The sequence below is a fragment of the Asterias rubens genome, chromosome 17, assembly GCF_902459465.1.
Source record: "Asterias rubens chromosome 17, eAstRub1.3, whole genome shotgun sequence".
Classification (NCBI taxonomy): Eukaryota; Metazoa; Echinodermata; class Asteroidea; order Forcipulatida; family Asteriidae; genus Asterias; species Asterias rubens.
The window spans coordinates 8784227-8811268 of NC_047078.1; the positions used below are offsets into that span (position 1 = coordinate 8784227).

General features: G+C 37.9%; 3 protein-coding genes across 7 annotated transcripts in view; 2 read left to right on the top strand and 1 right to left on the bottom strand.

Moving 5' to 3' along the window:
* The window catches only part of LOC117301393 (AUGMIN subunit 5-like), a 29735-nt gene extending 14819 nt beyond the window's left edge, over positions 1-14916 (top strand). For all 4 annotated transcript variants that reach the window (XM_033785349.1, XM_033785350.1, XM_033785351.1 and 1 more), the window contains exons 4-17: positions 873-1060; positions 1852-2011; positions 2649-2736; positions 3514-3599; positions 4052-4216; positions 6213-6291; positions 7429-7586; positions 8724-8886; positions 9903-9983; positions 10891-11036; positions 12139-12256; positions 12872-13016; positions 13660-13792; positions 14684-14916. In XM_033785349.1, the coding sequence (XP_033641240.1) occupies positions 873-1060; positions 1852-2011; positions 2649-2736; positions 3514-3599; positions 4052-4216; positions 6213-6291; positions 7429-7586; positions 8724-8886; positions 9903-9983; positions 10891-11036; positions 12139-12256; positions 12872-13016; positions 13660-13792; positions 14684-14801 (1828 nt within the window). In that variant the 3' untranslated portion in view covers positions 14802-14916. The remainder of the gene's footprint in view (positions 1-872; positions 1061-1851; positions 2012-2648; positions 2737-3513; positions 3600-4051; positions 4217-6212; positions 6292-7428; positions 7587-8723; positions 8887-9902; positions 9984-10890; positions 11037-12138; positions 12257-12871; positions 13017-13659; positions 13793-14683) is intronic.
* A 1210-nt stretch (positions 14917-16126) lies between these two features.
* LOC117301491 (eukaryotic translation initiation factor 3 subunit F-like) lies at positions 16127-19797 on the bottom strand. Its single transcript, XM_033785512.1, has 8 exons — positions 19669-19797; positions 19052-19122; positions 18799-18878; positions 18271-18408; positions 17713-17804; positions 17147-17283; positions 16820-16933; positions 16127-16262 (listed from the first exon to the last, which is right to left on the bottom strand). The coding sequence occupies exons 1-8, from the start codon at positions 19781-19783 to the stop codon at positions 16170-16172; spliced, it is 840 nt and encodes a 279-aa protein (XP_033641403.1). The 5' UTR covers positions 19784-19797; the 3' UTR covers positions 16127-16169.
* On the top strand, positions 16295-26507 carry LOC117301492 (protein Flattop homolog). Of its 2 annotated transcripts, none has more exons than XM_033785514.1 (4): positions 16295-16590; positions 22612-22674; positions 23097-23354; positions 25042-26507. In XM_033785514.1, the coding sequence occupies exons 1-4, from the start codon at positions 16561-16563 to the stop codon at positions 25189-25191; spliced, it is 501 nt and encodes a 166-aa protein (XP_033641405.1). In that variant the 5' UTR covers positions 16295-16560; the 3' UTR covers positions 25192-26507. The 2 variants fall into 2 exon arrangements, with proteins under 2 accessions (XP_033641405.1, XP_033641404.1); XM_033785513.1 differs by lacking the exon at positions 16295-16590 and adding an exon at positions 20048-20218.
* Positions 26508-27042: the final 535 nt, after the last annotated feature.

Genomic DNA, 27042 nt, shown 5'->3' on the forward strand with positions numbered 1-27042 from the left:
TGTCAGCTTTTGATCATCTGCATGCATGTTTGAACAAGTACAAGTACCTGTATATTATAGAATTTAAGGCATTGCATGGTGAGGTATTCATGTTTTATTTGGTTTTCGGTAACACCATGTGTCTATCTACTTGGAGCCAGGTAGAAAGACAGTTCTCTAAACTCTCCCTGGCAAGTAGTTGCACACATGCTGTTACCGCATACCAAATAGAATATATACACTTGTACATTGTGTATACATGCATGTAGTCTATAAGTGTGTACATGTACGTGTGAATTGACTGCGAATCTTCATGTGAAATTAATGCGAGGTCAAAGGTACATCTGGCAGAATCCTGCACAAGGCGTAATTCTTGAGCCTCAAAGTGTGACGTCAATTATTATAAGTTTTGAGTTTGATTTCTTGTTTTAATTGAAACAAATTTTTTAATTATTTTTTTCAATTCCATCAATTATTACAGGCATGTGAGATTTCAGCAGATATTCGTTTTTTTTTCCATTCCGCATTTTTTCCGCAGGCTCTGCTTTTTTAATCGTTACCCCGGATGCATTTATGCGATCGCAAAACAATAAATGGCTGTCATCGAAGACATGTCTAAGGAAAGCCATATCTTGAAAATGAGGATGAACAACATGTTGTTACCATGTAAGAATTGTGGCCTATGATTCTATTAATATTTTTTCTACCCTGCAATTTAAAGCCTGTCAAGTTTTCCGCTATTTTTTCCGATGCCCAGCTCACATGCCTGTGTTATTAGAAAAACAAATTCAGGGAAGGGGGGTTTGTTAGTTTTCATAGTTGTAAATATTATTGAAATAATTGTTGTTTTATTTGGTTAACTATTCTGGATCCTTAATTGAGTCATTGTTCAGCCAAAGCAGACATAAACGCGCTCCTTCCCACACCGTCAAGTACAAAGATGGTGTCAAATTCACTCAGGAGAGGAGTGAGTTACTACAAAGGCAAAGAGAATTAAGATCTCAGCTGACTGGAGTTAAGTCTGATGTCGGACGTCTTGATAAAGATCTTGGGAGGTTGCAGTCAGAGATCTTATCCGCAGGTTGGTGAACTTTTCTGAGATTAACCGGTGTTTGAAGCTTTGCATGGTGTGAAGAATAAGAGTAACTGTAAATACAAATAAGAATAGTAAACTTGCGGGTACAACCATGGGTAAAAACTCTTTTGAAGGAGTGGTGGCTCTGAAAAGAGCTGGTTTGGTTTCGACGTTCGACGAACAGCATACTCTTCTCCTGAAGACGAGCAGAGTATACTTTTCAAGATGTTGAGACCACACCGGCTCTTTTCAGAGCCACCACTCCCTCAAAAGAGATTTTACACATGGTTGTACCCGCAAGTCTACTATTCATATTTATATTTATTATAGTTGCTCTCTTTCTGGGATTCTTGTGAATTTTTGAAAATCTTTGTTTTTGGCAATAATTTTATTTTTATTTTATGAATATAAAAGTGTTGGAAACGGTTTCATCACATGATGCGCGTCAGTGCTTTGATATTTGTTACAGTTTTTATGCCCCACCGGCGAGGCCAGGCAAAGGGGCATAAAATGTTTACCTTGCCCTTCCAATCAAACCAGGAACACCGGGGCGAACCCCCTTCTCTTCTAAGTGCACTGGGTTCTTTTACATGCGTTACACAACACACTGAACCAACGGCTTTACGTCCCATACGAAGGACAAAGCATCATGGTGAAGTGTCTTTCTTGCTTAAGGACACAGGTGTCACGACTAGGATTCAAACCCACACTCAGCTGATCAGAAACGCCAGAGTTTGAATCCATTGCTGTTAACCGCTAGGCCACGACTTAATATTAGTTGCCTTCTTGATTGGCAGAGGATGATTACCAGAGAAGTTGCTCCGAGATGTCCGATCTTCATCACAAACAGATGCTACTCGCTGCTCACTCAGCTGAGTGTAAGGCAGATACTGCAAGATACGATGAGTATATTAAACGAGTCACAGCGAAACTCAATCATTATCGAGAACTCAAAAGGTAAATCAGGACATTGATGTCAAATATTCACTGAAAAAAACAGTTTGCTGTATTTTTAGGCTTAAAGTCTTACAAAAATTGGTCCAAGATAAATTACAGCCCCAGGCCGGAGTAGGTGCCAGCGTGCCCCTGGTGGCAGATGGTTTGGGTCAACAGCACAAATCAGTTTCATTTAGCCCTTGCTATGAAGTGGCCGGGCGTCCAATGATTGCTCTTAAAAGAAACAACAAAACAAAGACATTATTAATTTAGTTGAGAAGCACACACAAACATTAACATACTCTCCTTTTACCTTTTACTTGTACTAGATAAAACTTACCATAAGAAACTTGACCTATTTTGTCCTTTTTATAAAACCTTTCTGGTCATGAAATAATGGGACCCTTAAAAGTGCACTTTCACTCTTAGACCAGGGGCGGATTTCACAAAGACCTAAGATTGATCTTAACTGCAAATCAATCGTAGTTTCTAAGAAAAGTGTGATGTCACAAGTGCACATCGCTATGGTAATACTGACAATTTGTCTTGCGATGAATTCTATAATAGCTTTGTGAAATCGGCCCCTGAAGATACCCATTTAAAGAGAAGATGCCAAAGAAACTTCAGTTGAAGATTTTGTTTGTTTGCTTGTCCACAGTTCACACGGGAAGTCTCTTCTGTTTAGTAAACAAGGATCAAATCAAACCAACACTTCACCAACAATCGGACTTGAATCTGCATGCACTGTAAGTATAAAGTGTCTATGGTACTCCTCTTCTTCCTTTCAAGTGCAGCCTTAAAGATAGTTGCACTGCCAGATACACCGGGGCACTCCCTTCTCTTTGCAATAAGTGTGTACTTGGGTCTTTTACGTGTGATGATAGTTGTTATTTATTTATTTATTTTTTATTTATTTTTTATGAAAGTCGCCAGACACGCAAGGCCTATTTTTTCCAGAGGCTGTAGCCACCTACTCCTAGGGCTGAAACAGGGTTACCCCTTTTACAGTCCATACGGATGTAGGCTTGGGTATCATCAATCTGAATGCCTGGCTGGTAGAGCAGAAAGCACTACCTACCCAATTTTACATAGCAAGTGTCACGACCGGGATTCGAACCAACACTCTGCTGATCAAATACCAGAGCTTGAATCCGATGCTCTTAACCGCTCGGCCATGACACGCTCGGTTATAACAACACACGGCACCTACAGCTTTACTTCCCATCAGAAGGACGAAGTAGTGGTTAAGTGTCACGACTCCCTAACCCACACTCCCTTTAACAGGTCAGAGCTTGAAATCGGGTGGCGGTGCTCTTAACTGCTCAGCCACAACAACTCCACTCTATTCAGACCATTTCAATTTTGATACAAGAAGCCAGCAGAGGGCATCGCCTCCATTGACTCTGTTTTGATTCCAAGCCTGTCAAGAGTATGCACAATGTGAAAATGCCAAAAGGATAAGTTTGAAGAAGTGTGAGTGAAGGAAACTAAAGCTTCATTATGTTTGTTTTGTCTTTTTATAGAAAAGTGTCCGTGAGTCGTGCGATGAGGTCGGATCTTTCCTTCGTCAGATGCTGAAGGGAGATTTTGGCTCCAACTCCAAGTTAATGTAAGTATTGATTCCTTGATGTTATAGTTGAATGTAAACTCACAAACATATACGTTTACCTGCACCAGACCATTTTACCTCTCAGACTCTTTTTTTTTTTTGGGGGGGGGGGGGGGTTGGAATAACCAACAGAGGTTAAACACCACTAACAGGGGACAATTTCATAGAGCTGCTTAAGCAGAAAATATTGCTGAACAGTTTTCTGCTTAGCAGAAATGAGCAGGATACCAGTCACTTATTGTACACATGACATGGTATTTTGGCTGGTAACCTTATTCTGGTAAGCAAAATTTGGTTACGCTTACATATAGCTACTTTTTGTGCTTAAGAAGTTCTATGAAATTGGGCACAGGTGTCATCAAATTTTAAAAGGGGAAAAAGTGAAAACATTCAATAAAATAAATATTTAAGTATTAAAGAAAACCATAAAAAAAATGTATAACCATTTTAAGGAGTGAGAGACAGAATAAGATGTGGACGAGTATTGAGCAAGTTCTCTCTGAGAGTCCAGCCAATCAGATTGTCAGATCCCTCGCTCTCATCTCGGATGAAGAATCTCACAATCTACGCCAGATGACAAACAACATTGATATCAAGACAGATGCCGAACAGTTGAGGTAAGTGTAATGCTAGAAACAACTGCTTAGCACTGGTTTAGTGATGTAGGGTGCCTAAGAATAAAGTAGTTAACCTTAGCTAGATGACAAACAACACTGATATCAAGACAGATGCCGAACAGTTGAGGTAAGAGTAATGCTAGGAACAACTGCTTAGCACTGGTTTAGTAGTGTAGGGTGCTCCAGAATGAAGTTGGACCAACAACCTTCATGTTTTTAAAATTATTTTATTGTACTGTTTCGTGTTAACTTGATAATATTATTATGTTCGTGTAAGTTTACTTACTTTTTGTTTTCAACCAACCTTAATGTTTTTGGGGTTTTTCATTATTATTTTATTGGTAGGTCCAGTGTTTTGATTTTTTTTATTACGTGTAAGGTTAACTGGAAAGTTTTGTTTATTATTATTATTATTTTATTTTTATTTTATTCATTATTATTTTTAACCAAACATTAATTTTCTCATAAATCGTACATTGAACTCATTGTTTTTCAGTTGAAATTTATTCGCCCAACACAATTATTCAAATGTGAAACAAACACATGTTGAATATAAAAACAAATGAGACGCTATTGAAGGTATCGAATATACCCTAGAGATCGGTACACACTCATCTCGTTTAAATGTACAAAGTCAAAGGAATTTAGTTATTTGTTTTCCAAGTCAAAGAACTTTCCCTCAACCATACGGACCGAGTTGACTTTGTGTATCCATAGAGAATTCTCTATGGTGTATCAGAACTTATATGGGGAAGGGGTGGGAAAACCCACCCCTTCTTTCCGCACGTTTCGCCGTGTCATGACATGTGTTTAAAATAAATCCGTAATTCTCGATATCGAGAATTAATATTGTTTTAGTGTTTTCTCAAAAAGTAAAGCATTTCATGGAACAATATTTCTTGAGAAGTCTTCACCATTACCTTCTGTAAACCCTGTAAGTAATTTGTAAATTTGTGAACTTTTAATTTTTTGTCTGTTCCGAAAGTGTCCAATGGCTTTAAAAACAAAAAAAGAAGAAAAGAAATAGAAAGGAACTGCCCTTCTGCAGTAACTGCGGGAATGAACTCGGGAGTGCAGATAATTTTTGTTCTTAATGTGGAAAAGGAGGTGGAAGAGGAGGTGGATAATTTTAAAGGCTAGCCTAAGTAAACTGATGTTTTAAATTTAAATTTTAGTATTTTTTTATAATTATGTTCTTTTGTTCTTTTTAATTTTATGTTGTATGCAAGTGACCCTTTTTTTCAAGTTGATAACAATGATGTGTACTACTACGTACTAGTAGTACTATATAGTAGCTTACAAAAAAGTTAAATTAGTTTAGAACAGAGTGGTCTACTACTAGTACTAGCTGCTGGTTAGTACAAAAGTACTCCGTATTTTTAGCATATGTTTAGGAACACTGACTGACCACCACAGCTAGAAACGTCATGGTCCAAACTCCAATTTTCGTATCATGGAAACGTCTCATGACCAGTCACAAGGGCTAAAACCCCAGAAAATGACACACTTGTCTGTACTGCCACTGGTGTACTGACATAAACCAATACGATTTCCGACAACACATTACGTGGGCCTAAAGATCAACTGCACGTGCTGACCATTTATATCCTATCCCATGAATCACCAGCGGCTCTTTGCGTTTTGCCGTGGCGCTTTTCGTTTTGCCGTGGCTCTTTTCGTTTTGCTGTGGCGCTTTTTGTTTTGCCGTGGCGCTTTTTGTTTTGCCGTGACAGTTGTGGGCCACCGTAAGCCCCACATACCTTTCAGGAAATACTGAATCTTAATGAACGCCCATTAAGGCACTGGTTGACAGATATGAGCGCTATCAAAAGAAGCCACTATTATGTTGGCGGTCTACCCGAGTTTGTAAAAATATAAATAGCCATGAAATTCTCTGAAATCTGATTGAATTAAAGGTGTTATTTTCAATGAACTATATACAGTCTGTAAACCATCTTCCTCCAAAATAATTTGTCTTCCTTTGTTGATTGTCAAGATTCAAGCATGGGTCTCGAGGTCTTGAAGATACATCATCAGCTCCTGACATCACCCTCAGTGTTCATCAACTTATCGAGGTAACAAACTCCTTCCTTAATAGGCGATGTGACCTATGTTTACATTCAAACTGCCCTCTGTAGACAAAACACTGTACACGTCATGTTTCGCCGGGCAAAAAGATGCGTAGTCATGGTAAGATTGTGTGTACTTTATAGCTGGCTGCCAAAACACAAATGTTTTGCCTGGCGAAATGCGCCAAATCATGTTATGATTTTCGAGTGACGTCAGAGCTCACATCGTCTATATGATTTGAGGCATTGCATGTTGAGGGATCAATATATATTTGGTTTGCGGTAACACCATGTGTGTATCTACCTGCCAGGTAGAGTTTGTTCTTAGAGAACTGTCTTTTTTAATTATACTACCGCGGAGAAGATTATTCGGATAGTTCGGGAGACTTCTCAGTTCTGAAAAGAACTGTCCTGCTTTTTAACTACGACCTGTGCGGAAGGTATCGAAAATTGGCTGGGACTACTGCTTTTGCTTACCTCCTTCCTTGATCTCACAATTCTGACTGAAAAGCTCAGACATGTAATATTTGGCGAATAAGAAACAAGCCTGTCAATCCCCGTGTTTCTGGTTCACATAGCAACTAGCATCCTTAGTTTTAGTTTCCTCAGGCTTGCCAGCTACAGTGATTAAGTTCACTTTTAAGGCATCCTCGGTTTCATTACCAGAAATATGTATGATTAAAAAGAGTCTCCTGACGATGACTAGAGCAAGCTAGTCCAATCGTTGAGACAAATTTCAGAACTGACTCTGTGGCAGTACAGTTAATTACGATCCTATAAGCTAAAGTAGTAGTCCAGTCTATTTTCTGTACCATCCGCCCAGGTAATAGTTAGCGAGCAGGACAGTTCTTTTCAGAACTGAGAAGTCTCCCGAACCTCCGATTATCTACTCCGCGGCAGTAGAATAAAACAAGACAGTTCTCTAAGAACAAACTCTACCTGGCAAGTAGATACACACATGGTGTTACCGCAAACCAAATATACATTGATACCTCACCATGCAGTGCCTCAAATCCTATATATTAAAGAGATAACTATACCTGAAGAATTTGGTGGATTCAATATTGTTTCTACTATCACAGTGACCTTCGCCAAGAGGTCAATTGTTATATAGTTTTTGTGTTCCTTTGATTTTGTTTGCAGGAGAAGCAGTTGTCCCATATGCGTGCATTCATGAGTACAGAGCAAAGTCTAAACAATGCTTGGCGCCTTGACAAAAGACTAGCCCAGTTAGTCTCTCAGGTTCAGAAGCGTCTTTCTACTTCATTAACATCGCAGCCCGGAGCTCTGGAAATGACCAGGTATCATTTATTAAACTGTGCAATTAAATTTGAGGGTTTTTGTTTGTTTAAAGGCACTGGATACTATTGGTAATTACTAACAAATAATTGTTAACATAAAAACTTACTTGGTAAAGAGCAAAAGAGCTGTTGATAGTATGAAACATTGTGAGAAGCAGCTCCCTCTGAAGTAATGTAGTTTTTGAGAAAGAAGTCATTTCTCAGTAAAATATTGAATTGAATTCGAGACCTCAGCTGAGGTCTTGAATCTGAGGTCTCGAATTCAAGGCAACTGAAAGCACATAACTTGTGCAACAAGGGTGTTTTATCTTCCATTATTCTCTTGCGCTTTCTACGACCAATTGAGCTCATTTTTTTATAGGTTTGTTATTTTATGCATGTTGTAGAGATACACCAAATGAGAAGTCTGGTCTTTGACAATTACTAAAAGTGTCCAGTGTCTATAAAAACAATTTCTAAGGTGTCCTAAAAAGAAAAATGTCCAAGTTGATTACAAACGCTGTCCAACAGTTCAGAATACAAAGGATACTTTTAGAAATAAAAAAGTTAAAGGCACTGGACACGCTTGGGTTTTTTCGCGAAATGTATATATTAGCATAAATACTTAGTTGGTAATGAGCAACAGAGAGCGGCTGATAGTATAAAATATTATTGGCAACAAATCTCTCTGAAGCAACTTAGTTTTTGCGAAAGATGTGCTTCCCAACTAAAATATTTCAATCTGTCTGAGAAAGACCTAAAGCCTTTCTCAGGCATCTGAAACCACACAAGCTTGTGCAACAAGGGTGTTTTTTTTCTTTCATTATTTTCTAGCAACTTCGATGACCAATTGAGCCAAAATTTTCACAGGCTTGTTATTTTATGCATATGTTGAGCTGGTCTTTGATAATTACCATATTATGATAATTATTGTATGATAATTATTCTATGATAATTAATCACCGAATTCAATCTCTGGTGTTTCTGATCAGCAGAGTGTGGGGTCGAATCCCCAGCTGTGACACTTTTGTCCTTGAGCAAGACACTTGACCATTGCTTCGTCCTTCGGATGGGGCGTAAAGCCGTTGGTCCCCTGTGTTGTGTAACGCATTACTATCTACTAAACTTCCTTCATTCGTTCCTCTGTGTACCTCACAGAGCACTATTTTCTACTGAGTTAGAGTTAGCCTCAGCTTCAGCCGCCGTGGAGCAGTTGAGAGAATCTTGCAGAGCTCTACAAGAATCATCATTCAAAGCATCAAAGGAGAAAGATGAACTGTACGGAAAGTACCAGAAGATTCAAGACTTTAAAGCCTTGACTGTGAGTCTAGACACTGCACTAATGGGGATTTCAGCAAAATGCTTTAAGATTTGTTGTTAAATTCTTGAACTTTTTAGAAGAGAGTTTTGTGTTTATAGACGTAGGGTGAAACTGCTCTGTATTGGCGTGTCGTAGGCCGAGCAGTAAGAACACTGGATTCAAGCTCTGGTGTATCTGATCAGCGGAGTGTGGGTTTGGGTCCCTGTTGTGACACTAGTGTCCTTAAAGGGAAGGTACACGTTTGGTAATTACTCAAAACAAATATTAACTTAAAAACTGACTTGGTAACGAGCATTGGAGAGCTGTTGATAGTATAAAACATTGTGGGAAACGACTCCCTCTGAAGTAACGTAGTTTTTGAGAATGAGGTAATTTCTCACTAAAACAATCAAAGACTTCTAGCTAGAAGTCTTTTATTCTTATATGAGGCACACAAATTCCTCCAACAAGGGTGTATTTTCTTTCATAATTTTCTCGCAACTTAGATGACCAAATGAGCCCAAATTTTCACAGGCTTGTTATTTTACGCTTATGATGGGATACACCATGTGAGAACACTGGTCTTTGACAGCTACCAATAGTGTACAGTGCCTGTAAAGCAAGACACTTAACCATTATTTATTGTCTCGACCTTCAGACGGGACGTAAAGCACTGTAGGTCATGTGTGTTGTGTAATGCATGTAAAAGAGCCAAATTACACTTGTTGTTAAAGAGAAAGGGGTTCACCCGTATGTTAAAAAAAAACAGTGCTTTTACATGTCCTTGAATGTGATAAAATGCTGTATAAGAACTGTGTATCCAACAATTTAATTGACGGTGAATCTAGGGACTTCTAGACTTGGTGCTAATCCTTCTCAAGCTTAAGAGATTAGTTCGAGAAAAAAATGTACTTCCTAAAATGCGCTTCACTGTAGAAGTAGATGAGGAGAGTTTGACTGTAAGATTTATGTTTCAACCAGTATCTTATTTTATTGCATTCCTTTAATCTGGTTTATCTTGGATGTCTGTTTGATAGGAGAGGAAGCAGGATTTGATCCGAGTTTTAGTCCGACAGAACTCGGAAGCAAAGAAGAAGCTGGAAGTAATACAAAGAGAGGTAAAGAGATGATAGTTTAACATCCTGAGATGCAAATGATATTAGAAACATATGTGATCATCCACCACCAATGGGCTGTAAAGTTGACACTTTCACTGTTATGGGATTAATGCATTTTTTGAGAGAGTGTGTAATCAGCTTCAAAATGATACCATCCACATTTAAATCAGATATTTCTTGACAAAGTTATGATTTCTCAAAGCCACATATTTTTTTATTCAGATTTCTCAAAGTTTTCTTGAAAACCCAAACAATTTAATAGGCTCTGCAATGTGCAAGTGCGACTTTACAGCCCATTTGTGGTGGATGGTCACATATCTGAAATACTTTTTAAAGGGAGGGTGTAATTTCTCAAAAAACTTCATGTCCAATTTGACCATAACAACTAACTTGGTAAGAAGCAACTGCAGCTGTTAATATAATGTATACCATATTGAGAAGTGATTCCCTTTGAAGGAATGTGGTGGTAAAAGGGAGCTGAGATGGTTTTCAGAAATGAAACAAATGACCAGTGACCAGGTAAACATGTTGGAGCGCCACTGAGAAATTGATTTGAGCGCTGTATATATTATAATAATAATAATGAATAGGGTAGATGGCCTTAGCTTTCGATCCAATCCGGACCTTCTTCAGAGGCATAAAACAAGTACAAACAAATACATATCCATTTATAGAAAAAGAGAGGGGGAAAAGGGATTAAGGAAAGGATCCAGAAAGATGCGGGAAAATAACAGCCAATCAAAGTTTCTATTTCAGAGACAATATTGGTGGCTATGAACCAATAGGAGTGAAGTGGCGAGGACAAAGGATGTTTAGAATGAAAGGATGGGTTACTGGACCATAAAAGTGGTAATCACTATTATAATTCACAGGTTCAAATATTTCAAACGTTAATTTTCCACCGCAGAATCTGAAGTACATGCAGTCAACGCTTTGCCCTCATGAAGTAGGTACGGTATCCATGGCAACCCAAATGAAGAATGGAGTAGCCAATGAGGTGGAGCAATTCGCCAAGTTGTCATTGCAAATGTTACATCTGACATCACTCGACAGGTTAGCAAATTAAGTTAAGGAAAATTGACGAGAAAGTGTAGATTTGCGGATAGAATATATTAGTAAAACAACGTTTGGTCACACTTAAAACTATTTTGCCAAATTTGTTAGTATACTTTGTGGTGCTGTGCAACATTATCTAGCACAATGTTTTGATCCGTTTACAGTATTTGTGTTATTGAAGCTAATGTTTGAACAGTGAAATGTTTTTGCAAATTAAAAGATAACTTGTTTCAAGATTTGGGAGGACAGTCAATTTCAAGTTGAACTATTTACCTAAAGGGACACATTGCCTTCGATCGGGCAAGTTGGTCTATGGAAAGAGTTTAAAACCATTTGTTATAAGTGCATATGGTTAGAAAGATGTTTTAAAAGTAGAAAATAATTACCACACAAATATGTCTTGATTTTGCATGGCTTACCTTATACGTCATGAACTAACAAAGCACGCTATTTTGTGGAGTCAAGTTTTTGACTCCATAAAATGGCCGAACGTGCCATATCGCAAAGTAAAATGAAAAACCACGCAATTTCGAGGCATATTTGTGTGGAACATTATATTCTACTTTTAAAACATATTTCTAACCATATAAATTTCATAACAAATGGTTTCAAAAGCTTTACATGGACCAACTCGACCTTGCCAAGGCAATGTGTCCCTTTAAGTTTGTTACAAATCTTAAGTTGAGTGTAGATTTGTTTTTTATAATCAACAATTCGTCAAAAGAGTGGCGTCAAAGAAATGGTTTAATGCAAATTACATGTGATTGTTAGTACGGTCTAGACTGGTATGCCAGGCTATTTGCATTAAAAACGGAATAAAAACTGAATCCATTGGTGTACATAAACTCAACTACAAAACCCAGTGAAATCTAACAGAATTAGTGTGTCATGTTTGGTTGGGTTTGCGCTGCCAAACTTTGTTAAAACAAAGCCATTTATAAGTTATTCTTGATAACCTTTTAGAGCTGGTGTGGTCTCAGCGTTTCGTACAGAACTTTTCTCGTCTTCAGGAGAATTTGGACTTGGTCAAACATGAAGTAGTTTAAAGAAATTGTTTTTCAGAAGTCTTATGTGATTTATTCTTGATATCTTTTTCTAGTGGCCAGAGTGTTCCTGTCAACCAGCTGTCCATCAACCGTCTCAATAGCCAATCAGAGAGCAGTGGGGGCGGAGCTATAACAGAGATCCTAAATCTGCTAAAGTTTCCACTGTACAAGGTATGATATGCGACGTCCAAGATTTGTTCATTCTTTTTAAGTAATTTGGGGTTGACAAAAGAGAAGTTGACTGGAACGAGATTTGAACCAATGACCTCCAGTTTTACCTTCCGGTGCGTTACCAACTGAGCTCTCTATCACTGTTGGCGGTCTCTCTATTTTAGGGTTTTTTTACCAGTCAGACGCCGTACAACTGTTTGCATCCAGGTAGCCAGGGATCACACTCAAGTTTATGATACAACCTGGGAAGCGACAGCCGGGGATGCACCTTTTTTTATATTTCAGATATCAATTAATAAACCACAAGGGAATCTGACTGGGTAGATAGCTCAGTTGATCATCGGCCCGTTAAACCCCATGTTGTTGGTTCAAATCCTGCTCTTGTCAATTTTTCTTTGTTCGACCCTAAATTATTTCATGCTCAGGTTCTACAACATGAAAATCATTCCTTAAGATTTTTACCAAAATCAAACAACTTTGAAACTTGATCTTTCAAGCTCCCTATACACCAAAGAAACCAAATGAATAACATGTGATTTAAGGGGTTTAATCTTGAAACTCTGAACAAGGATTTTATTTTTCTGAATTTCTTAATCCATGACTGTTTCCCCACAGGCTCCAGAGCATCTTCTTCCACACTGTGTTTTGATGAAATGTGAAATATCTGAAGTCCAGACGTTACTTGATTCTCAACAATTATTGTATTCATCCATGAATGAATCCAGCAGTCAGGACATCACAGCGATCCAACGTATCACAGGTACCAACATTTCAAATACTTCCATCTCTTCAGATCAGGGCCAAATTAAAGCTGGTTGGCAGAAAATTCTGCTTTGCAAATTCCTTTGCTAAGCAAGAAGTGGGTGGTACCAGTCACAGTTTTCTGTGCTTAGCAAGTTTATGTTCTTACAGACTTTATGGCTCTGCTTACCGTAAGCAAACACTCCACACTTACGGAAGCAGGGAATTCTGTGCTACGTCAAGTGTTACTTGTGGGTAAGCAGGATTTTTTTGCTTAAATGTGTGTGTACCATTTGGTTAAGCAAAAAAATACTACCTTAGTAAAATCAGATTACGGGCCAAGAATCCACTCAGTTGCTATGCTAAGTAAACAACAGCTATAATACCAGTCACAAAATACCAGGCATGAAATTTTGGCCAGTAACATGTGTAAAATAAGCAAGCTATTTTCGTGCTTAAGCTAGTTTTTTTATTAAGCAGCTCTATGAAATTGGCCCCTGTTCTTAATAGCCTTGTGTAGCACCAATCAGAGCCAACACTTCCACAAATTGTTTTTTAATGAATTAGTTACTTCGTATGTTTTTGCTTGAGGCATATACCGATACTTAAAAAAAATATTATTATTGTGGTTCAACTTGCATTTTCTATGTTCTTTTTTGTAGTCCTGACAAAAGAAGTTGCCAGTCATGATGAGGAAGCTTTGAGACAAGTTCTTCCGATGTTACAAACGAGACTAGATGAATCGACGGATTGTCTGTCTGATTGTATCACAGTCAAGGATTCACTTACTGCTTGGTAAGACTAGATAGGAAATGGGGTTGAACAAAGAAAAATTCACTAGAGCAGGATTTGAACCAACAACCTCCAAATTAACTGACCGGCGCTCTACCGGCAGTCTCCCTGTTTTGTCAATATCTTTGTTAAGGGGTGCCAGTCAGAAGTCAATATCTTTGTTAAAGGAACATTACAGAATTGGTAAGAACAAAAATCGTGAAGATCATAGATTTACATAAAACTTACACGGTCTAATGATGATGATGATAGAAAACATCCCTTGAAATATTTCTGTCTGAAATTTCATATTTGATGAGAAATAAATAATCTAATTCCGAGCTTATAGTTTATCGCTCAGGGAGTGTTTTATTCATTTTTGTTTTGGCATCAATGCTATACAAAATTTGTAATCGGTTTTTCACTGTTCTCTCGTGACCCAGATGGCCGATCGATCTCAAACTTCTACAGGTTTGTCAGTTTATGTATATGGTGGATTACATAAAGTGCGTACACTGCCAGCAACTTTTTTGCTAGCAAAACCAATTCTATAATGTTCCTTTAAGGGGTGCCAGTCAGAAGTCATTCAACCTGTAACTGCCTTGTAGCTAGGGATCACACCAAAGTTTACGATACAACTTTTTATTTCAGATATCAAATAATAAACCACAAGGAAAACTGACTGGGAACATTTTAAATTATTTGGGCTTTGTAATAAGCCACTTCGGAGTTCCAGCTGCGCATGTCTGTTACTGCTGACAACGGACTTTGTCTATCTCCCGTGACCTTTTGACAATACAAAGTCTGTTGTCAGCAGTAACAGACATGCGCCACTGACATTTCGAAGTGGCTTATTGTCAGATACAAACACATGCATATGTTGATGTTCAATTGTTTTTTTGTCTTTAACTTCAGGTGGGAGCAGCCAGCACAGAAACTTACTCCGTGGGTCAAACTAGATGACCTTAGTCTGCAACAATGGATGGATAAATGGACTGTGGCCGTAACCAGACTTCGACAGCTAGGTATTTAGGTAGAAGATTTAATCCTCTCCAACAAGGACCAAGTTTGAGTGCACACCATGGTTAACTAAAGGTTGACTATTTTGACTCTAGTCCAGGCTGGTTGACCATTGATTGACTACTGTGGTCGACCATTTGGAACCAGCCTCGAGCAGTGCTTTCTTCACTGGTCCCTACAGCATGTTCTATTCTAACATGTGTAAAGCACAGAGGGGAACCAGTGACACTTTAGCGAAAAGGCGGAAGGCAATGGTTTCCTTATTTGAAAAAGCACGTAGTACAATTGTTGTGTAGAAATTAGGATCCAGATAACTAAGTTATGTTACATGATGCTTATTTTATTGTCTTTTCTCTTTGTGGACAACTAAACCACAAAATATACATTTCATTTATGAAAGGTCTTACTGAAAAAACCTGAAACATCTTAACAATTTAAGATCAAGTAAGAGACAAAACAATCTTTTACTTGAAGTAAATTTCTAACTTCTATTCCATCAAAAGTGTTCAGGAAAACCAAGTGGAATTATTATGGATTTGAGCAGTTTATAAATCAGTTGCCAACGATAGAGAGCAAGTTCGAGTGTGCACAATGGTTAACTAAAGGTTGACCATTTTGACTCAAACCCAGGCTGGTCGACTACTCTGGTCGACCATTTGGAACCAGCCTCGAGCCCATGGTTTCTTCACTGGTCCCAACAGTATGTTCCATTCTGACATGTGTTAAGCGCAGAGGGGAACCAGTGACACTTTAGCGAAAAGGTGGAAGGTTGACCAAACGAGTCGTTCGGGTGAGTACGCCACTGCGCATGTGCGTTGCTAGTCTGTGGTCGACCACTGGTGGACTAAATGTGCGCACTCAAACTTGCTCAGAAATGATGAATTCAGCAAAATGTTTTTATTTTACCAACTATATTTCTTGTTGTTTTTATATGATGTGGAACTGCAGTGTTCTTGAGCTTGTAAATAATAAATATTATGACCTATTGTAATCATTACAAGAAATTAATTTGCTGGCTGTATCTTTGCTTTTTAGTATAGTCTTGTTTCAAAATGCACACTACACCCAAACCACGCTTTGTAGAACACCCCATGAAGAAATAATTACTTGTGAGTATAATATGTGACTTGATTACAGGCTACAGTCTTAACATAACATGTAGTTGTTTCAGTAACAAAATACATAACTGAATAATAAGTCGCTGAAGTCAATGAAAAACGTCAAACTTAAATTTGTGATCTAGATGTTTTTCAAAAGGTTTTGCTGCCAGATACCTTTGTTAAATAAACACAATTTCATGTGGAACTAATCTTTCTGAATATCCCTTTTTCATAATAGAATAGTCCATTTGTCTGTATGGTTGGAAGATACTACTTTTTACTTATGGGTGAGTCTGTGCGATGAGGGTGAGTTTCTCATTCAGATTTAGCTGGGTCTCGACAAGGTTGGACAGGTAAACCACCATCAGTAAGTCCTGAAATGGAGAGAAAAAAACAAAGCACTTAATTTAGACAAATTCAATGCCAACTCCCATGCATAATCAACCATGTCTGACATTTTGTGAATCGAATACAAAATGATTTGGGGTTGATTTGGTTATTCACTCAACTGAAACCATGAATGGAAATCTACCTTAATCCTTATTATTATTCAAAACACACTTGCTATAAAAGCCCTGTAGTAACCATACTAGGTTCAGTTTGCTGTTGGACACGATGGAGCAACATTATATGTCTGGGTGCAACTAATGGGGTAGACTTTGCACTGTCCGCATGACAAGCACAAACAGCACAGCAAACAGAGTAAGTTATTGTACATTTTCATCCAATATTTGTGTTCGCTTGTGAGAAATGTTACAAACTTTGACCACCATTTTGTGAAGGCTGCCATAAATTCACTAATACATCAAACGTTCCGGCTGTAATTTTGCAAAAGGAAACATTTAGTCTGGTGCCCTTGACTGTAGTGAGATTCATAGTTTGTACCATACAGCTTGCTGAAGGGAATCCAACAAAGATGGCTGCTATTTACCTTCATGTTACTGTTGATCATTCTCTCAAATTCTTCTGGTTCTAGTTTAGGTACATTGGCAACGAGATCCATCAGAAAACGGCCAATCTGGTTATCGGATGCAATCTTGCCACTCTGTAAACAAAAATACAGACAAATATTTACACAACTGCTTTTAAGAAATATACATCTTCCTTTTTATTGGCAGCATATAGCGCTACAACACCTTGTAACCCATTACATGGTGCTATGTAAAAGGAGTAGGTCTCATAATTTAAACGTAAGAAGCCACTATTATTATTATTGTTTAATAGAACCCCAAATAACTTACTTGGGGGCAATACATACCATTACTTCATCAACGTAGCTAAGAACTATGGCAATCATCTCTTGTAGTTTAGCCGATGCTTTGCCGACATGTTGGAGATCAGAAACGGTTTCCATCGTACGGCGGCCAGAAGCTTGTCCTCGAATTAATGTATCCACTAGAAAATAAAACCAGAAAGTTAAATCTATGGACATTTTGAAAAAGTACCCAAATCCTTTAAGAATGACTTGTGCTTATATCATTAAAAAAAAAAAGACTTAGCAAAGTTTATTTGAACACAACACTCAATATTTAACCTAATTACCAGAAGTCGCAGCTGTGAGATTTCATTACATTCAAGCGAGTGCTTTTTTATCCCTTCATGGGATTAATAACTCAAATCTGAACTGTGCTTTTGTTTTCTTTTTTTTTATCAAGAGTTAAGAAACCGCAATTTCTTGCAGATTTTCCAATGGAGGAAATTATGTTCACACTATAAAGAGATTCAGGTTCTGATTAAAGCATGAATCAACATCACTGGAACTATCAGGGGAGCCGACTGACATTTAGGCTATCAGTGTTGAGGGAGTCAATGCTCTTTACTTACATCCAACTCTTTCCGGTTGATGACATACAGGGACCATCTTGATAGGGGTAAATACGGTCCCTTTAGACTTGTCAGGTACACCCATTGTCTGTCTGTAAATAGGAATAGGAAATTATTAAATCAATGATATAGAAGTTTCAAACTTCATAAGTGTAACAATTGGTCAGTATGCGTTGTTTGATGATTGACAACCTGCAGCCGATTTCACGAAACGCTAGGATTAATCCTATTTCGAGTTAGGACGAGCAACCCGTCCTAACTTTGGATGGGTTCAATGCGTCCTACGTCTTTGGATACAGAACTTTACTCGTCCCAAGTCCTAAGATTAATCCTAACTTAGGAAGAGTTTGATGAATGAAATCGACTGCATTAATGGAAACTCAACAACGTAAGATCTGGTGAACTTATTTGGTATTCCAGGGGGAGCGGGTTCAAGTCTGACACTGGCCAATTTGTCTGTACTCCTGACCTGTTTCTAAGGAAACTCTAAGTGGAGTGTTCTTTACTGTAAGAATTCCGACTTGTTTTGAGATCAATCAATGACTTTATTAATCTTACCGTATCCAGACTTTTGTAGACATCTTTAAGTCTGTGACTGTTGTATCAATGGTAAGATGAACCGGGTTGGTACATTCTCTGGAATAGTATTCATGTATCAAGAGAGAATGGTCTGAAATATCTGCTCCTGTTGCATACCTACAAAGAAAAATAGGTCAATCAATCAACAGAAAGATATGTAATTCTCGTTTACTTCATTAATACTAGCTCACTTGGATATTAAGTGGTGTGGAAGAGCATACAGGTAATTAATGTCTTGGTCAGTAATATTGGTTTAGTTGTTTCTTTCCCTGCCTTTCACCTCAGTGGACCCCAGTTCGAATCCTAACCCGGCCTTGCTTGTGAATTTTTTTTTTCGTTCCCTACCCGACTGCGTAGTTTTCTTCCCATATAGGGGTTTTTCTCCCATGTCTAAAACTGACATCCTGATGGTCTTCTCTACAAAAAGTTAGTGTGATGTTCTCTTTTAGGATGTTTTGCCGACTATATAATTTTCCCTTCGTTTTTCCCCCAACACTTTTTACTTACCATCCAATAATGGTCTCATTTGCATTGACTTTTTTGTGAAGATCGTACATATTCTTTGCAAACTCCATATCAACAGCAACCTAAATAAAAAAGAATTAAACAAATTTGTATCTTCTGTTATTGAAACAATTCTAGAGAACATCAGAAGCAGTTTATATTTTATTTACAATAAATTGAGTCCCAAAACATTTGAAAACAGTTTTGAACTACATTTTTTATGCAAGTTTTATTTGAATGAAAATAATTAATTTACCTCATCTTCTGATTCATTGTGTGGGACGCAGAAACAGTTTGTGATTTCAACAATTCCGTTGATGTTTGTACCTGAAAATGCAATCAATTAATTTGTCAGTTGTCAAGTTGAATGAAAGTGTATTCTTTGTCTAATTAAATTGAATTGGTTAGGAATGGTTTAAATCTTCCCACACACTTCCAACATTGTAACAAACATAAGACAATGGGAAAGGGGTCATAATGGTTTATGGTTCCCCTTCTTCAAGTTCAATCATAAAATGTGGTCGTGGAGGAGAAAAATAATTGAAAAAGAAAAAAAATTCATATGAAAAACATGTCAAAACGGTAACAAACGTCAGTATCAACCATGATTATGGTATTATAACAAACGTGAATAGTCTCTCATTTATATGCATTACTACAATTCAAAAAACAGACAATATATTCATGGTCGAGTTGTCTCCATGAAAATCGTTCACACGGTGCGTGAACAGCCACTGTATCGCCGCGCATTGACGGCTGAAAGCTTCGGGAAGTGACGGATGTGGCACGGACAAAGTATCAACATATGGCACTCAAAATCTCTCTTTTTCAGCAATCAACGTTTCAAAACAAAAACAGAATAGTTATCCTTACCTAATAGAGTTCCAATCACCCTTGCAGCTTCGTCATTTCTTCTTTCGTAAGAGTCTACAATGCTGAATAAAACTACTGGATGCACATGGCATTCCCTCGGTAAAACTGCCGCCATCTTGGGTTCTGATGACTAATATTTATAGCCCGCCCTCTTGTGATCTTAGGAGTCCACCTAGCTTAGCCAAAATTTTACGTCAATACACAATGACCAATCAAATGTTGTTTTTCATTTGTTCTTTGTTGGTCAACAATGATAAAAGATCGGTGATTAGTCGAAAGTAAATTTCTATGAATATTTATTTTCTTGTGTGACGGTAACCAATCGGTGTAGCTTTTTCAAAACGACTAGATGGCACTTACTAGATTGTCTTCTCCCATTGGTTGGAATGCTCGTATCCATGACCGCACTCTCTGTTTACATCTAGTCTGTTGATATTCTCTGTGCACACATTCTCGCACGCACATGTTTTGTTTACGGAAGTGTTTTGGACAGACAACAAATTTGTTAACATTTGAACTCAAAATGGCAGCGCATTTCAGTGCAAATCAGGTAAAGCTTATGTATTATGATTAATCTATAGAATTGTATGTAGCTTGTAAATTCATTGTCGAGTATTTTACTGTTTTTAAATATTTGAATTTGATGAATGATCATGATGAACAGATGATTGGTATTTTCAACAACAAATTTGTTTTTGGCAACTCCCCTCCCCCGTGACTAGCCCACCTTGTTGAGCCGTAAATGGCTCCGCTTTTAACATCGGTCTCATCACTATTAACATCGGTCTCATTACTGCAGTGATGAGACCGATGTTAAAAGCGGAGCCATTTACAGCTCAACAAGGTGGGCTACCCCGTGACCATCTAAGTACGACTGGATGTACTTATTGGAAGATAGATAGAAGATAATTTTACTGCTAAAAATGTACAAATGACCTTTGCTTTCTGATACAATATGCAATATGATTATTTACCTCTTTTTTGTATGTATCCTGGTGTCATGTGTTTTCAGTAGGATAACAGAAAAATTGTTCACAATCAAAAACTAAATATTTTTTTTTCAAATCATCTATCCAATTTTTTAACAATAACACTTACACTTCATGGTGTGTTGAAATTTTTCAAGTTTTGGTTTTACGTTGCGAGGGCCATTAACAGTGCTTGTGCATGCACAACATTGGAGCAACGTCACATGTTTTCACACCTTTCATTGGTTGGTATTTTATTGAATATTCAGAAGCTAGTATGGCGTGCAAAAAAAGTCAAAAATATTATTCAATTACTACTGAACAAATTTAATTACATTTTTGTCCTAAGGCATACATAACAATCCATTTTCCCCCATATCAGACCAGTAATGTTTGGTTTCAGGAGATAAGAAACCAATCTATGAGATTTCTCTTTAATGTAGACTTAATATTTATTACGCGTATCGGAATTTATTTTATTTTTTTTTCATTTTCACTTAATTTTTTTTAATATTTTCCCTATATTGACACACCATAGAATCCCAAATAGTCACCACCTCACGTGATCCATCTAGTGACTAAAGCAGAATGAAACTTAATCTAGCAGATAGTAATTTTGTTTTGAACTTTTGAGGTTGGATGATGTTTCTTTGACTCATTTTAATGTTGGCATAATAATGCACTAGTGATTAGTACAAAAAAATCAATCATTTCATAAATGTTTGAGCATAACCAACGACAGGAAACTTTATTCTCATGATTAAGACTGATGAAAATACAGACTGTGAGTAAACTGCATAGCTTCTGTCACTGGTGCAGCTTGCACAATCTCGCGGTAAACGGGAATCAAAGTTGGGGACCGAAAACATATGAGGGTCGATAACGTATGACGCTACGATATCTCATGGAGTTTAAAACAATATTATATTTAAGTTTCCCATTAAAACTTTGAATTCCAGAGTGGCAGCTTAGTTCAGAAAGAAAAAATCAGCAGCTAAAACCAAAATGAAAAAATAAAACTCAGCCCTCAGAAATCGAAACAGGTCAACTCGTACCCAAGTCAACTCGTACCCAAAATATTGTACCCAAGTCAACTCGTACCTTAGTCAACTCGTACCCAGGTCAACTCGTATGTAAGTCAATTCGTACCCAAGTCAACTCGTACCGTACAAAACGTACATTGTATGCCGAAACGAACTATTTCCGTGCAGCGTGATTTTGTAAGTGATAGGAAATAAAAATGATGTTCTACCATCATATGGAGCTCACTTTTATTAATAATAATCTCACGAATTTCGTTTTTAATAATGTTTGTTCATCTTATTTGCTGTTTTTGAGGTGTTTGAAACTTGTTGTCGGCACTCTGGACTTGTTGTCGGCGGTTGTCAGCTTGTTATCAGCTTTTAGTAGGATCGAAAAAATTCATACTTTTCGTGAAGTTTTGCCATTACATTTCTGTTTATATTAAAAAGCACACATAGTTCTATATTAGTTCTTTGGTTTATTTGCTGTTTTTGAGGTATTTGAAACTTGTTGTCGGCGTGTTGTCGGCACTCTGGACTTGTCAACTTTTAGTAGGACCGATTGTGGGTTCGCCATGCATTTTTGCCTTGTTTATGCTTCGCCTGGTAAACAAACAAACAAACAAACAATTTACAAACAAACCATTCAACCTGTCCTATACTTACAGAAAGCAAAGGCCATTTTTAGCAGTAAATGTTGGCTTTTAGTAGGACCCCCTAAAATAGTTAATTATTTACTGTAGTGATAGCCTACTAGTAGCGACACCACTTTGGAGATTAAGGCCCAACAATATTGTTTTTATAAGACAATAGGCAAATATTAAAGAAATGGCTCATCGTCCATTGTCAACTCTTAAATTATCGACAACAGAAAAAGACTCATCATCTTTTTAGCACTTGTTCAGATTATTTAAGATTACAAGTAATTGTTTATGAAACTGATTGTATTCCAGTATGAACAAGCATTCGACAGCAAAAGACTTCAAAACTGGCAGCTTCCACACACCTATAAAGAGGTAGGAAAAATGATTTATACTCAGATATGAGCTTATTCCTGGGAGTCAGATCTGACCTTTATTGTTCATTTATTAGTGACACAACAAGTCTTTTGAGAGAGGTTATAACTCATGTAAAATATGTGTCCGAAGTGCGACCACAAACTGGTCAGCTGCTTTCTACGTTATAACAAGGCCGTAACAAGGACTGTTATGGCCAAATTACCTTTTTATAACAGGAACGTTGTTATCAGAGGACAGCAAAACTAAGAAACACAAAGCAGAAATTAGATTCAGGACTTCAAAATGTACTCTTTATTTAGAAGCAGAACTTCTTTATAATAGTGCTTTTAACAAGTCAAATATTGCGCATAATATTGAAGAAGAAATCGTTTGGGAATATCTGTTGTCATAACAGCAAATATTGTTTGTATCTTTTCCAGCGGCCATCTCGTTTTGACGGCTTCACTCAAGTCATCGCAAATGACAGAGGACATCTTCTAGGTGGGGTGCCCCACTCTTCAGAAAACCCATGGGGGAAGTTTGTTGGAACATGGGATATTCCATTGAAGATTCCGGGCAATGTCACAACATTTATGGCTCGATCCGACCCTGCTGCTGTGGGTATTGTGAAAGGAAGGAAAGATCATGAAGATTACATGAGGAAAGCTGCTGGATCACCAGTCAAGGAACTCGCAAAGGTACAATTCTACAAAGTTCAGGGGTGGATTTCACAAAGAGTTAGGACTAGTCTTATCTGCAGTTAGGACAAGTTACTTATCCTAACTTAGGACTAGGACTAACTCTTTGTGAAATCGACCCCAGGGGCCTTTCTCAAACCTCAGCTTCGGCTCTGGCTTTTACTAGGCTCCAAGTTCCGTCTGCTAAAGTTCCAACCATCGCGTGCAATACGCGCTGCTCCAAAAAAAGCAGGTTAAATGCCGAGCTGGTTTACACTGCGTACACAGTGTGCAGAGCCTTTTAGCTGGAGCCCAATCCAAGGTTCGAGGAAGGCCCCTGCTTCCAAGGGCTCTCTGTGTGCTGTTTACCAAAACACCCAAATGGCTAAATTCTACCATCAGAGGGCGTATGAAATTTGAATTTTAATGAATATTTTATTTGTGTGATAGGTGTTCGTGAGTGATAGCAGTTTGTGTTGAGATAGGGTCTTCTATTGATAGGTTGTGGGTAACAGCATACAGTATGCCTTTTCCACCTGCAGTATAACCATAGAGTTATATATAAGAACTAGAGGACGCACCGTTGGTGCTGCTCGCTCAAAAATCGAAGGGACCGCAAGGAGACACGCGCGCCATTCTGTACGCGTGTTGGATATGAAGTACACGTTGGAATTTGTGTTTATTGAACGCTACGCGATGCTGTTTGGTCAACCTACAAAATGGTCGCACAAACACACGCTGTGCGATGCTGTTTTGTCAACTTAGAAAATGGCCGCATGCACGCATGCCGGGGCAAGTATATAGGCCAGTGCGCCCTCTAGTTCTTATATATAACTCTATGAGTATATTGAGGAATATAAACAGCAGGAAAGGCTTGGACTAAGATTAGGTTTCACATTCTATTTGACCTCAGTCCAATCTGTATGGATTTTAATAGGTTTTCTTTTTAATTGTTCAGCGCCCAGGAGCGTGTTTACATGGATGGGCCATATGAATTTCATTTATAAAGAGATTATTAATCTAAAAGTGGGTCAAATCGGGTCAGTTTGATGCAAAATTGTAAATGAGTTGTACTGAGGAAATTTAGAGCCAAAGTTATTTGACCAGAAATTTTGACAATGGACACCATGTGCACCATGTGTAAATGTCTTTTGAGTAATGTTGATTCTCAAAAGAACCAGTGTTTTCAGAACCATCCCTACTCAAAGAGAGTTTTTCACACAGTGCTACAGCAAACCTCGCCTAATTAAACTCCATGCAAAGTTTCAAATCCTAGTCTGAAAGACATTGTACACTATTGGGAATTGTGTCAGACCAGTTTTTTCACTTGGTGTATCTCAACATATGCGTAAAATAACAAACCAGTGAAAACTTGAGCTCAATCGGTCGTCGAAGTCACGAGATAATAATGAAAGAAAAAAAAAAACCTTGTCACACGAAGTTGTGTGCTTTCAGATGCTTGCTTTTGAGACCTCAAATTCTAAATCTGAGGTCTTGAAATCAAATTCGTTAAAAGTTACTTCTTTCTCGAAAACTACATTACTTCAGGGGAGCCGTTTCTCACAATAATTTATACTATCAACCTCTCCCCATTACTCGTTACCAAGAAAGGTTTTATGCTAATAGTTATTTTGAGTAAATACCAAAAATGTCCACATCATTCAAACTAATCATATTTATTAAACTTTCTTGTTTATTTTTCCAACAGGCACCAAGTCCAAGAAGGAAGAGTCCAGAGAAAACCTTAGCCAGTCCCCGCCAAACTCCACCAAGTAAATCACCGCAGGACAGACCGTGTAATCCGTCACCAACACAAGGTTCCCCGAGACCAGCTTCAAAATCACCCCAACTAGCATAAGAAACGATATCAAAAAGTCTTTATGTAAATCTTATTATGCATATTCATGGGCTTAATCCCTTGTTTTGATTGGACTACTAGGAGCAAGTTCGAGTGTGCCCCATGGTTAATAACTAAAGGTTGACTATTTTGACTGGAACCCAGGCTGGCTGCCTGTTAGTTGACTACTGTGGTCAACCATTTGGAACCAGCCTCAGGACCATGGTTTCTTCTGTGGTTCCTATAGCCTGTTCCATGCTAACATATGAAAGGCGCAGAAGGGAACCAGTGACACTATAGCAAAAAGGCGGAAGGCAATGGAGTGTTGAATACCGTGGTACCGATGGTTGAAGCTACAATCCCGGCCATAATCTAGTTGGGCCCCCCATCCCCTTTTTTGTTGGTTCTCGTTGTTGCACGATCTTCTGCGTTCCAGTCAACATTGAGCGGGGGAACGGGGAGAGAATGTTTATTGTCAGGGGAAGTGCACAGGGGGTGGCCCAAGCATTTTGGTCTTGATTGAAGGCTTCCAAGTGAGCGTATCACTGTGCATTGTAAATGTACGTTGCTGGTCAAAGGTCAATCATGGGTCAGCTAAAAGTTTGCACTCGAACTTGCTCAAGGTTGGCCCATGGATTAATTCTCCAATTTAGTTCTGTAAATCAAGATAATTTTTTTGTATTTTCATAAGTGGAATGAGTTGATGAAATATAATTACTTGCCTTTCATGTCTGTAATTGTATTAGCTTAATGACTTTAAACCAAATATACGATCACGTATGGGAAATATGTAAGGTTCAAAATTATGTAGTGTTCACTGTGGAGAGGACAAGTTTATCACAGAAAATCATTTAACCTAGAAAAATTTGTGCAGTTCTTATGCAGCGCTTTATTTCAACCCAGGGTGTCTCAAGAAAAATGTTTGAAATGTAAGACCCAATTATTTACATACTGCCAGTCAAACGAGAAAAGACAGAACCAACCCCTTATTTATCGCTAGGTGTGCTGGTGTAATCGTTGAAGAATTGAGACAAGACATCAGGAACAAAATCATGAAATGTGAAGGGGGAAAAAATAAGCATATTCAATGTTTTTGAAATTATCGTCTAGCTATTTAGCACAATGTGCCAAGAGAAGAGTTTTTGTGACTTGAAAATTCCTTATTTTTATTTTATTTTCTCAATAGTGTTAATGTCTCAGCTTTAAAAAGTAGTTATGTACTGTATTGTCTGTTAGGCGCAGGAACAGTTTATGAAACCGTTTGCTTTTTAAAAGTTTTGAAACATCTTGTAAATATAAAGTTTTAAAAACAAAGTTTGATCATCAGTTAACAACAAAATCAATAAAATTAAGTTTTTTGTTTGACATTTCATGATACATGTAGATTCAGGACAACAAAATAATGCTGAAAAGGGTTTAGTTTCATGTGACATTTCTAGACAATCAGTCCTACATTAAAATCAGCAAAATAATCTATTGTATTTGTTTGGAAGTTATGTTCTTTGAGTCAAACATTAATTGTGTCCTGTGTTGCATGTAGAGTGTGTGCCCCCGCCCCCCCCCCCAACAAAAAAATATATATATATTATATATAACAATCAAAATAAAATTTAAAAGCTCATCAAACGATCCAATGCTCTCATTTTACGAAGCTTTGCTTTGTAAAGAAAACAATCTTTTAAGGTTATAATGCATTGGTAAAGGTTATTACTTGCTGTAGCTAATAGTATACACTCCCCCCCCCCCCCCCCCAGCTGTCCCGCATCTTTGCACTAACCCATCGTGACCGTTAAAGTGCTAAGGCGCCCTCTTCGTCTATAAAGTTTGTCCATAGACCTTATTGCAGATAGCAAAAATCCGACGTCCCGCAAA

What these genes read in the sequence shown, in the direction of transcription:
- LOC117301492 (XM_033785513.1), top strand. Translation starts at nt 20,132, where the DNA reads ATGTTTTGTTTACGGAAGTGTTTTGGACAGACAACAAATTTGTTAACA. An exon ending in CGCATTTCAGTGCAAATCAG is followed by an intron (nt 20,219 to 22,611) that starts GTAAAGCTTATG and finishes ATTGTATTCCAG; the next exon opens with TATGAACAAGCATTCGACAG. An exon ending in CAGTCAAGGAACTCGCAAAG is followed by an intron (nt 23,355 to 25,041) that starts GTACAATTCTAC and finishes TTTTTCCAACAG; the next exon opens with GCACCAAGTCCAAGAAGGAA.
- LOC117301491 (XM_033785512.1), bottom strand. Translation starts at nt 19,783, where the DNA reads ATGGCGGCAGTTTTACCGAGGGAATGCCATGTGCATCCAGTAGTTTTA. An exon ending in GGTGATTGGAACTCTATTAG is followed by an intron (nt 19,123 to 19,668) that starts GTAAGGATAACT and finishes TTGCATTTTCAG; the next exon opens with GTACAAACATCAACGGAATT. An exon ending in AATGAGACCATTATTGGATG is followed by an intron (nt 18,409 to 18,798) that starts GTAAGTAAAAAG and finishes TTTTCTTTGTAG; the next exon opens with GTATGCAACAGGAGCAGATA.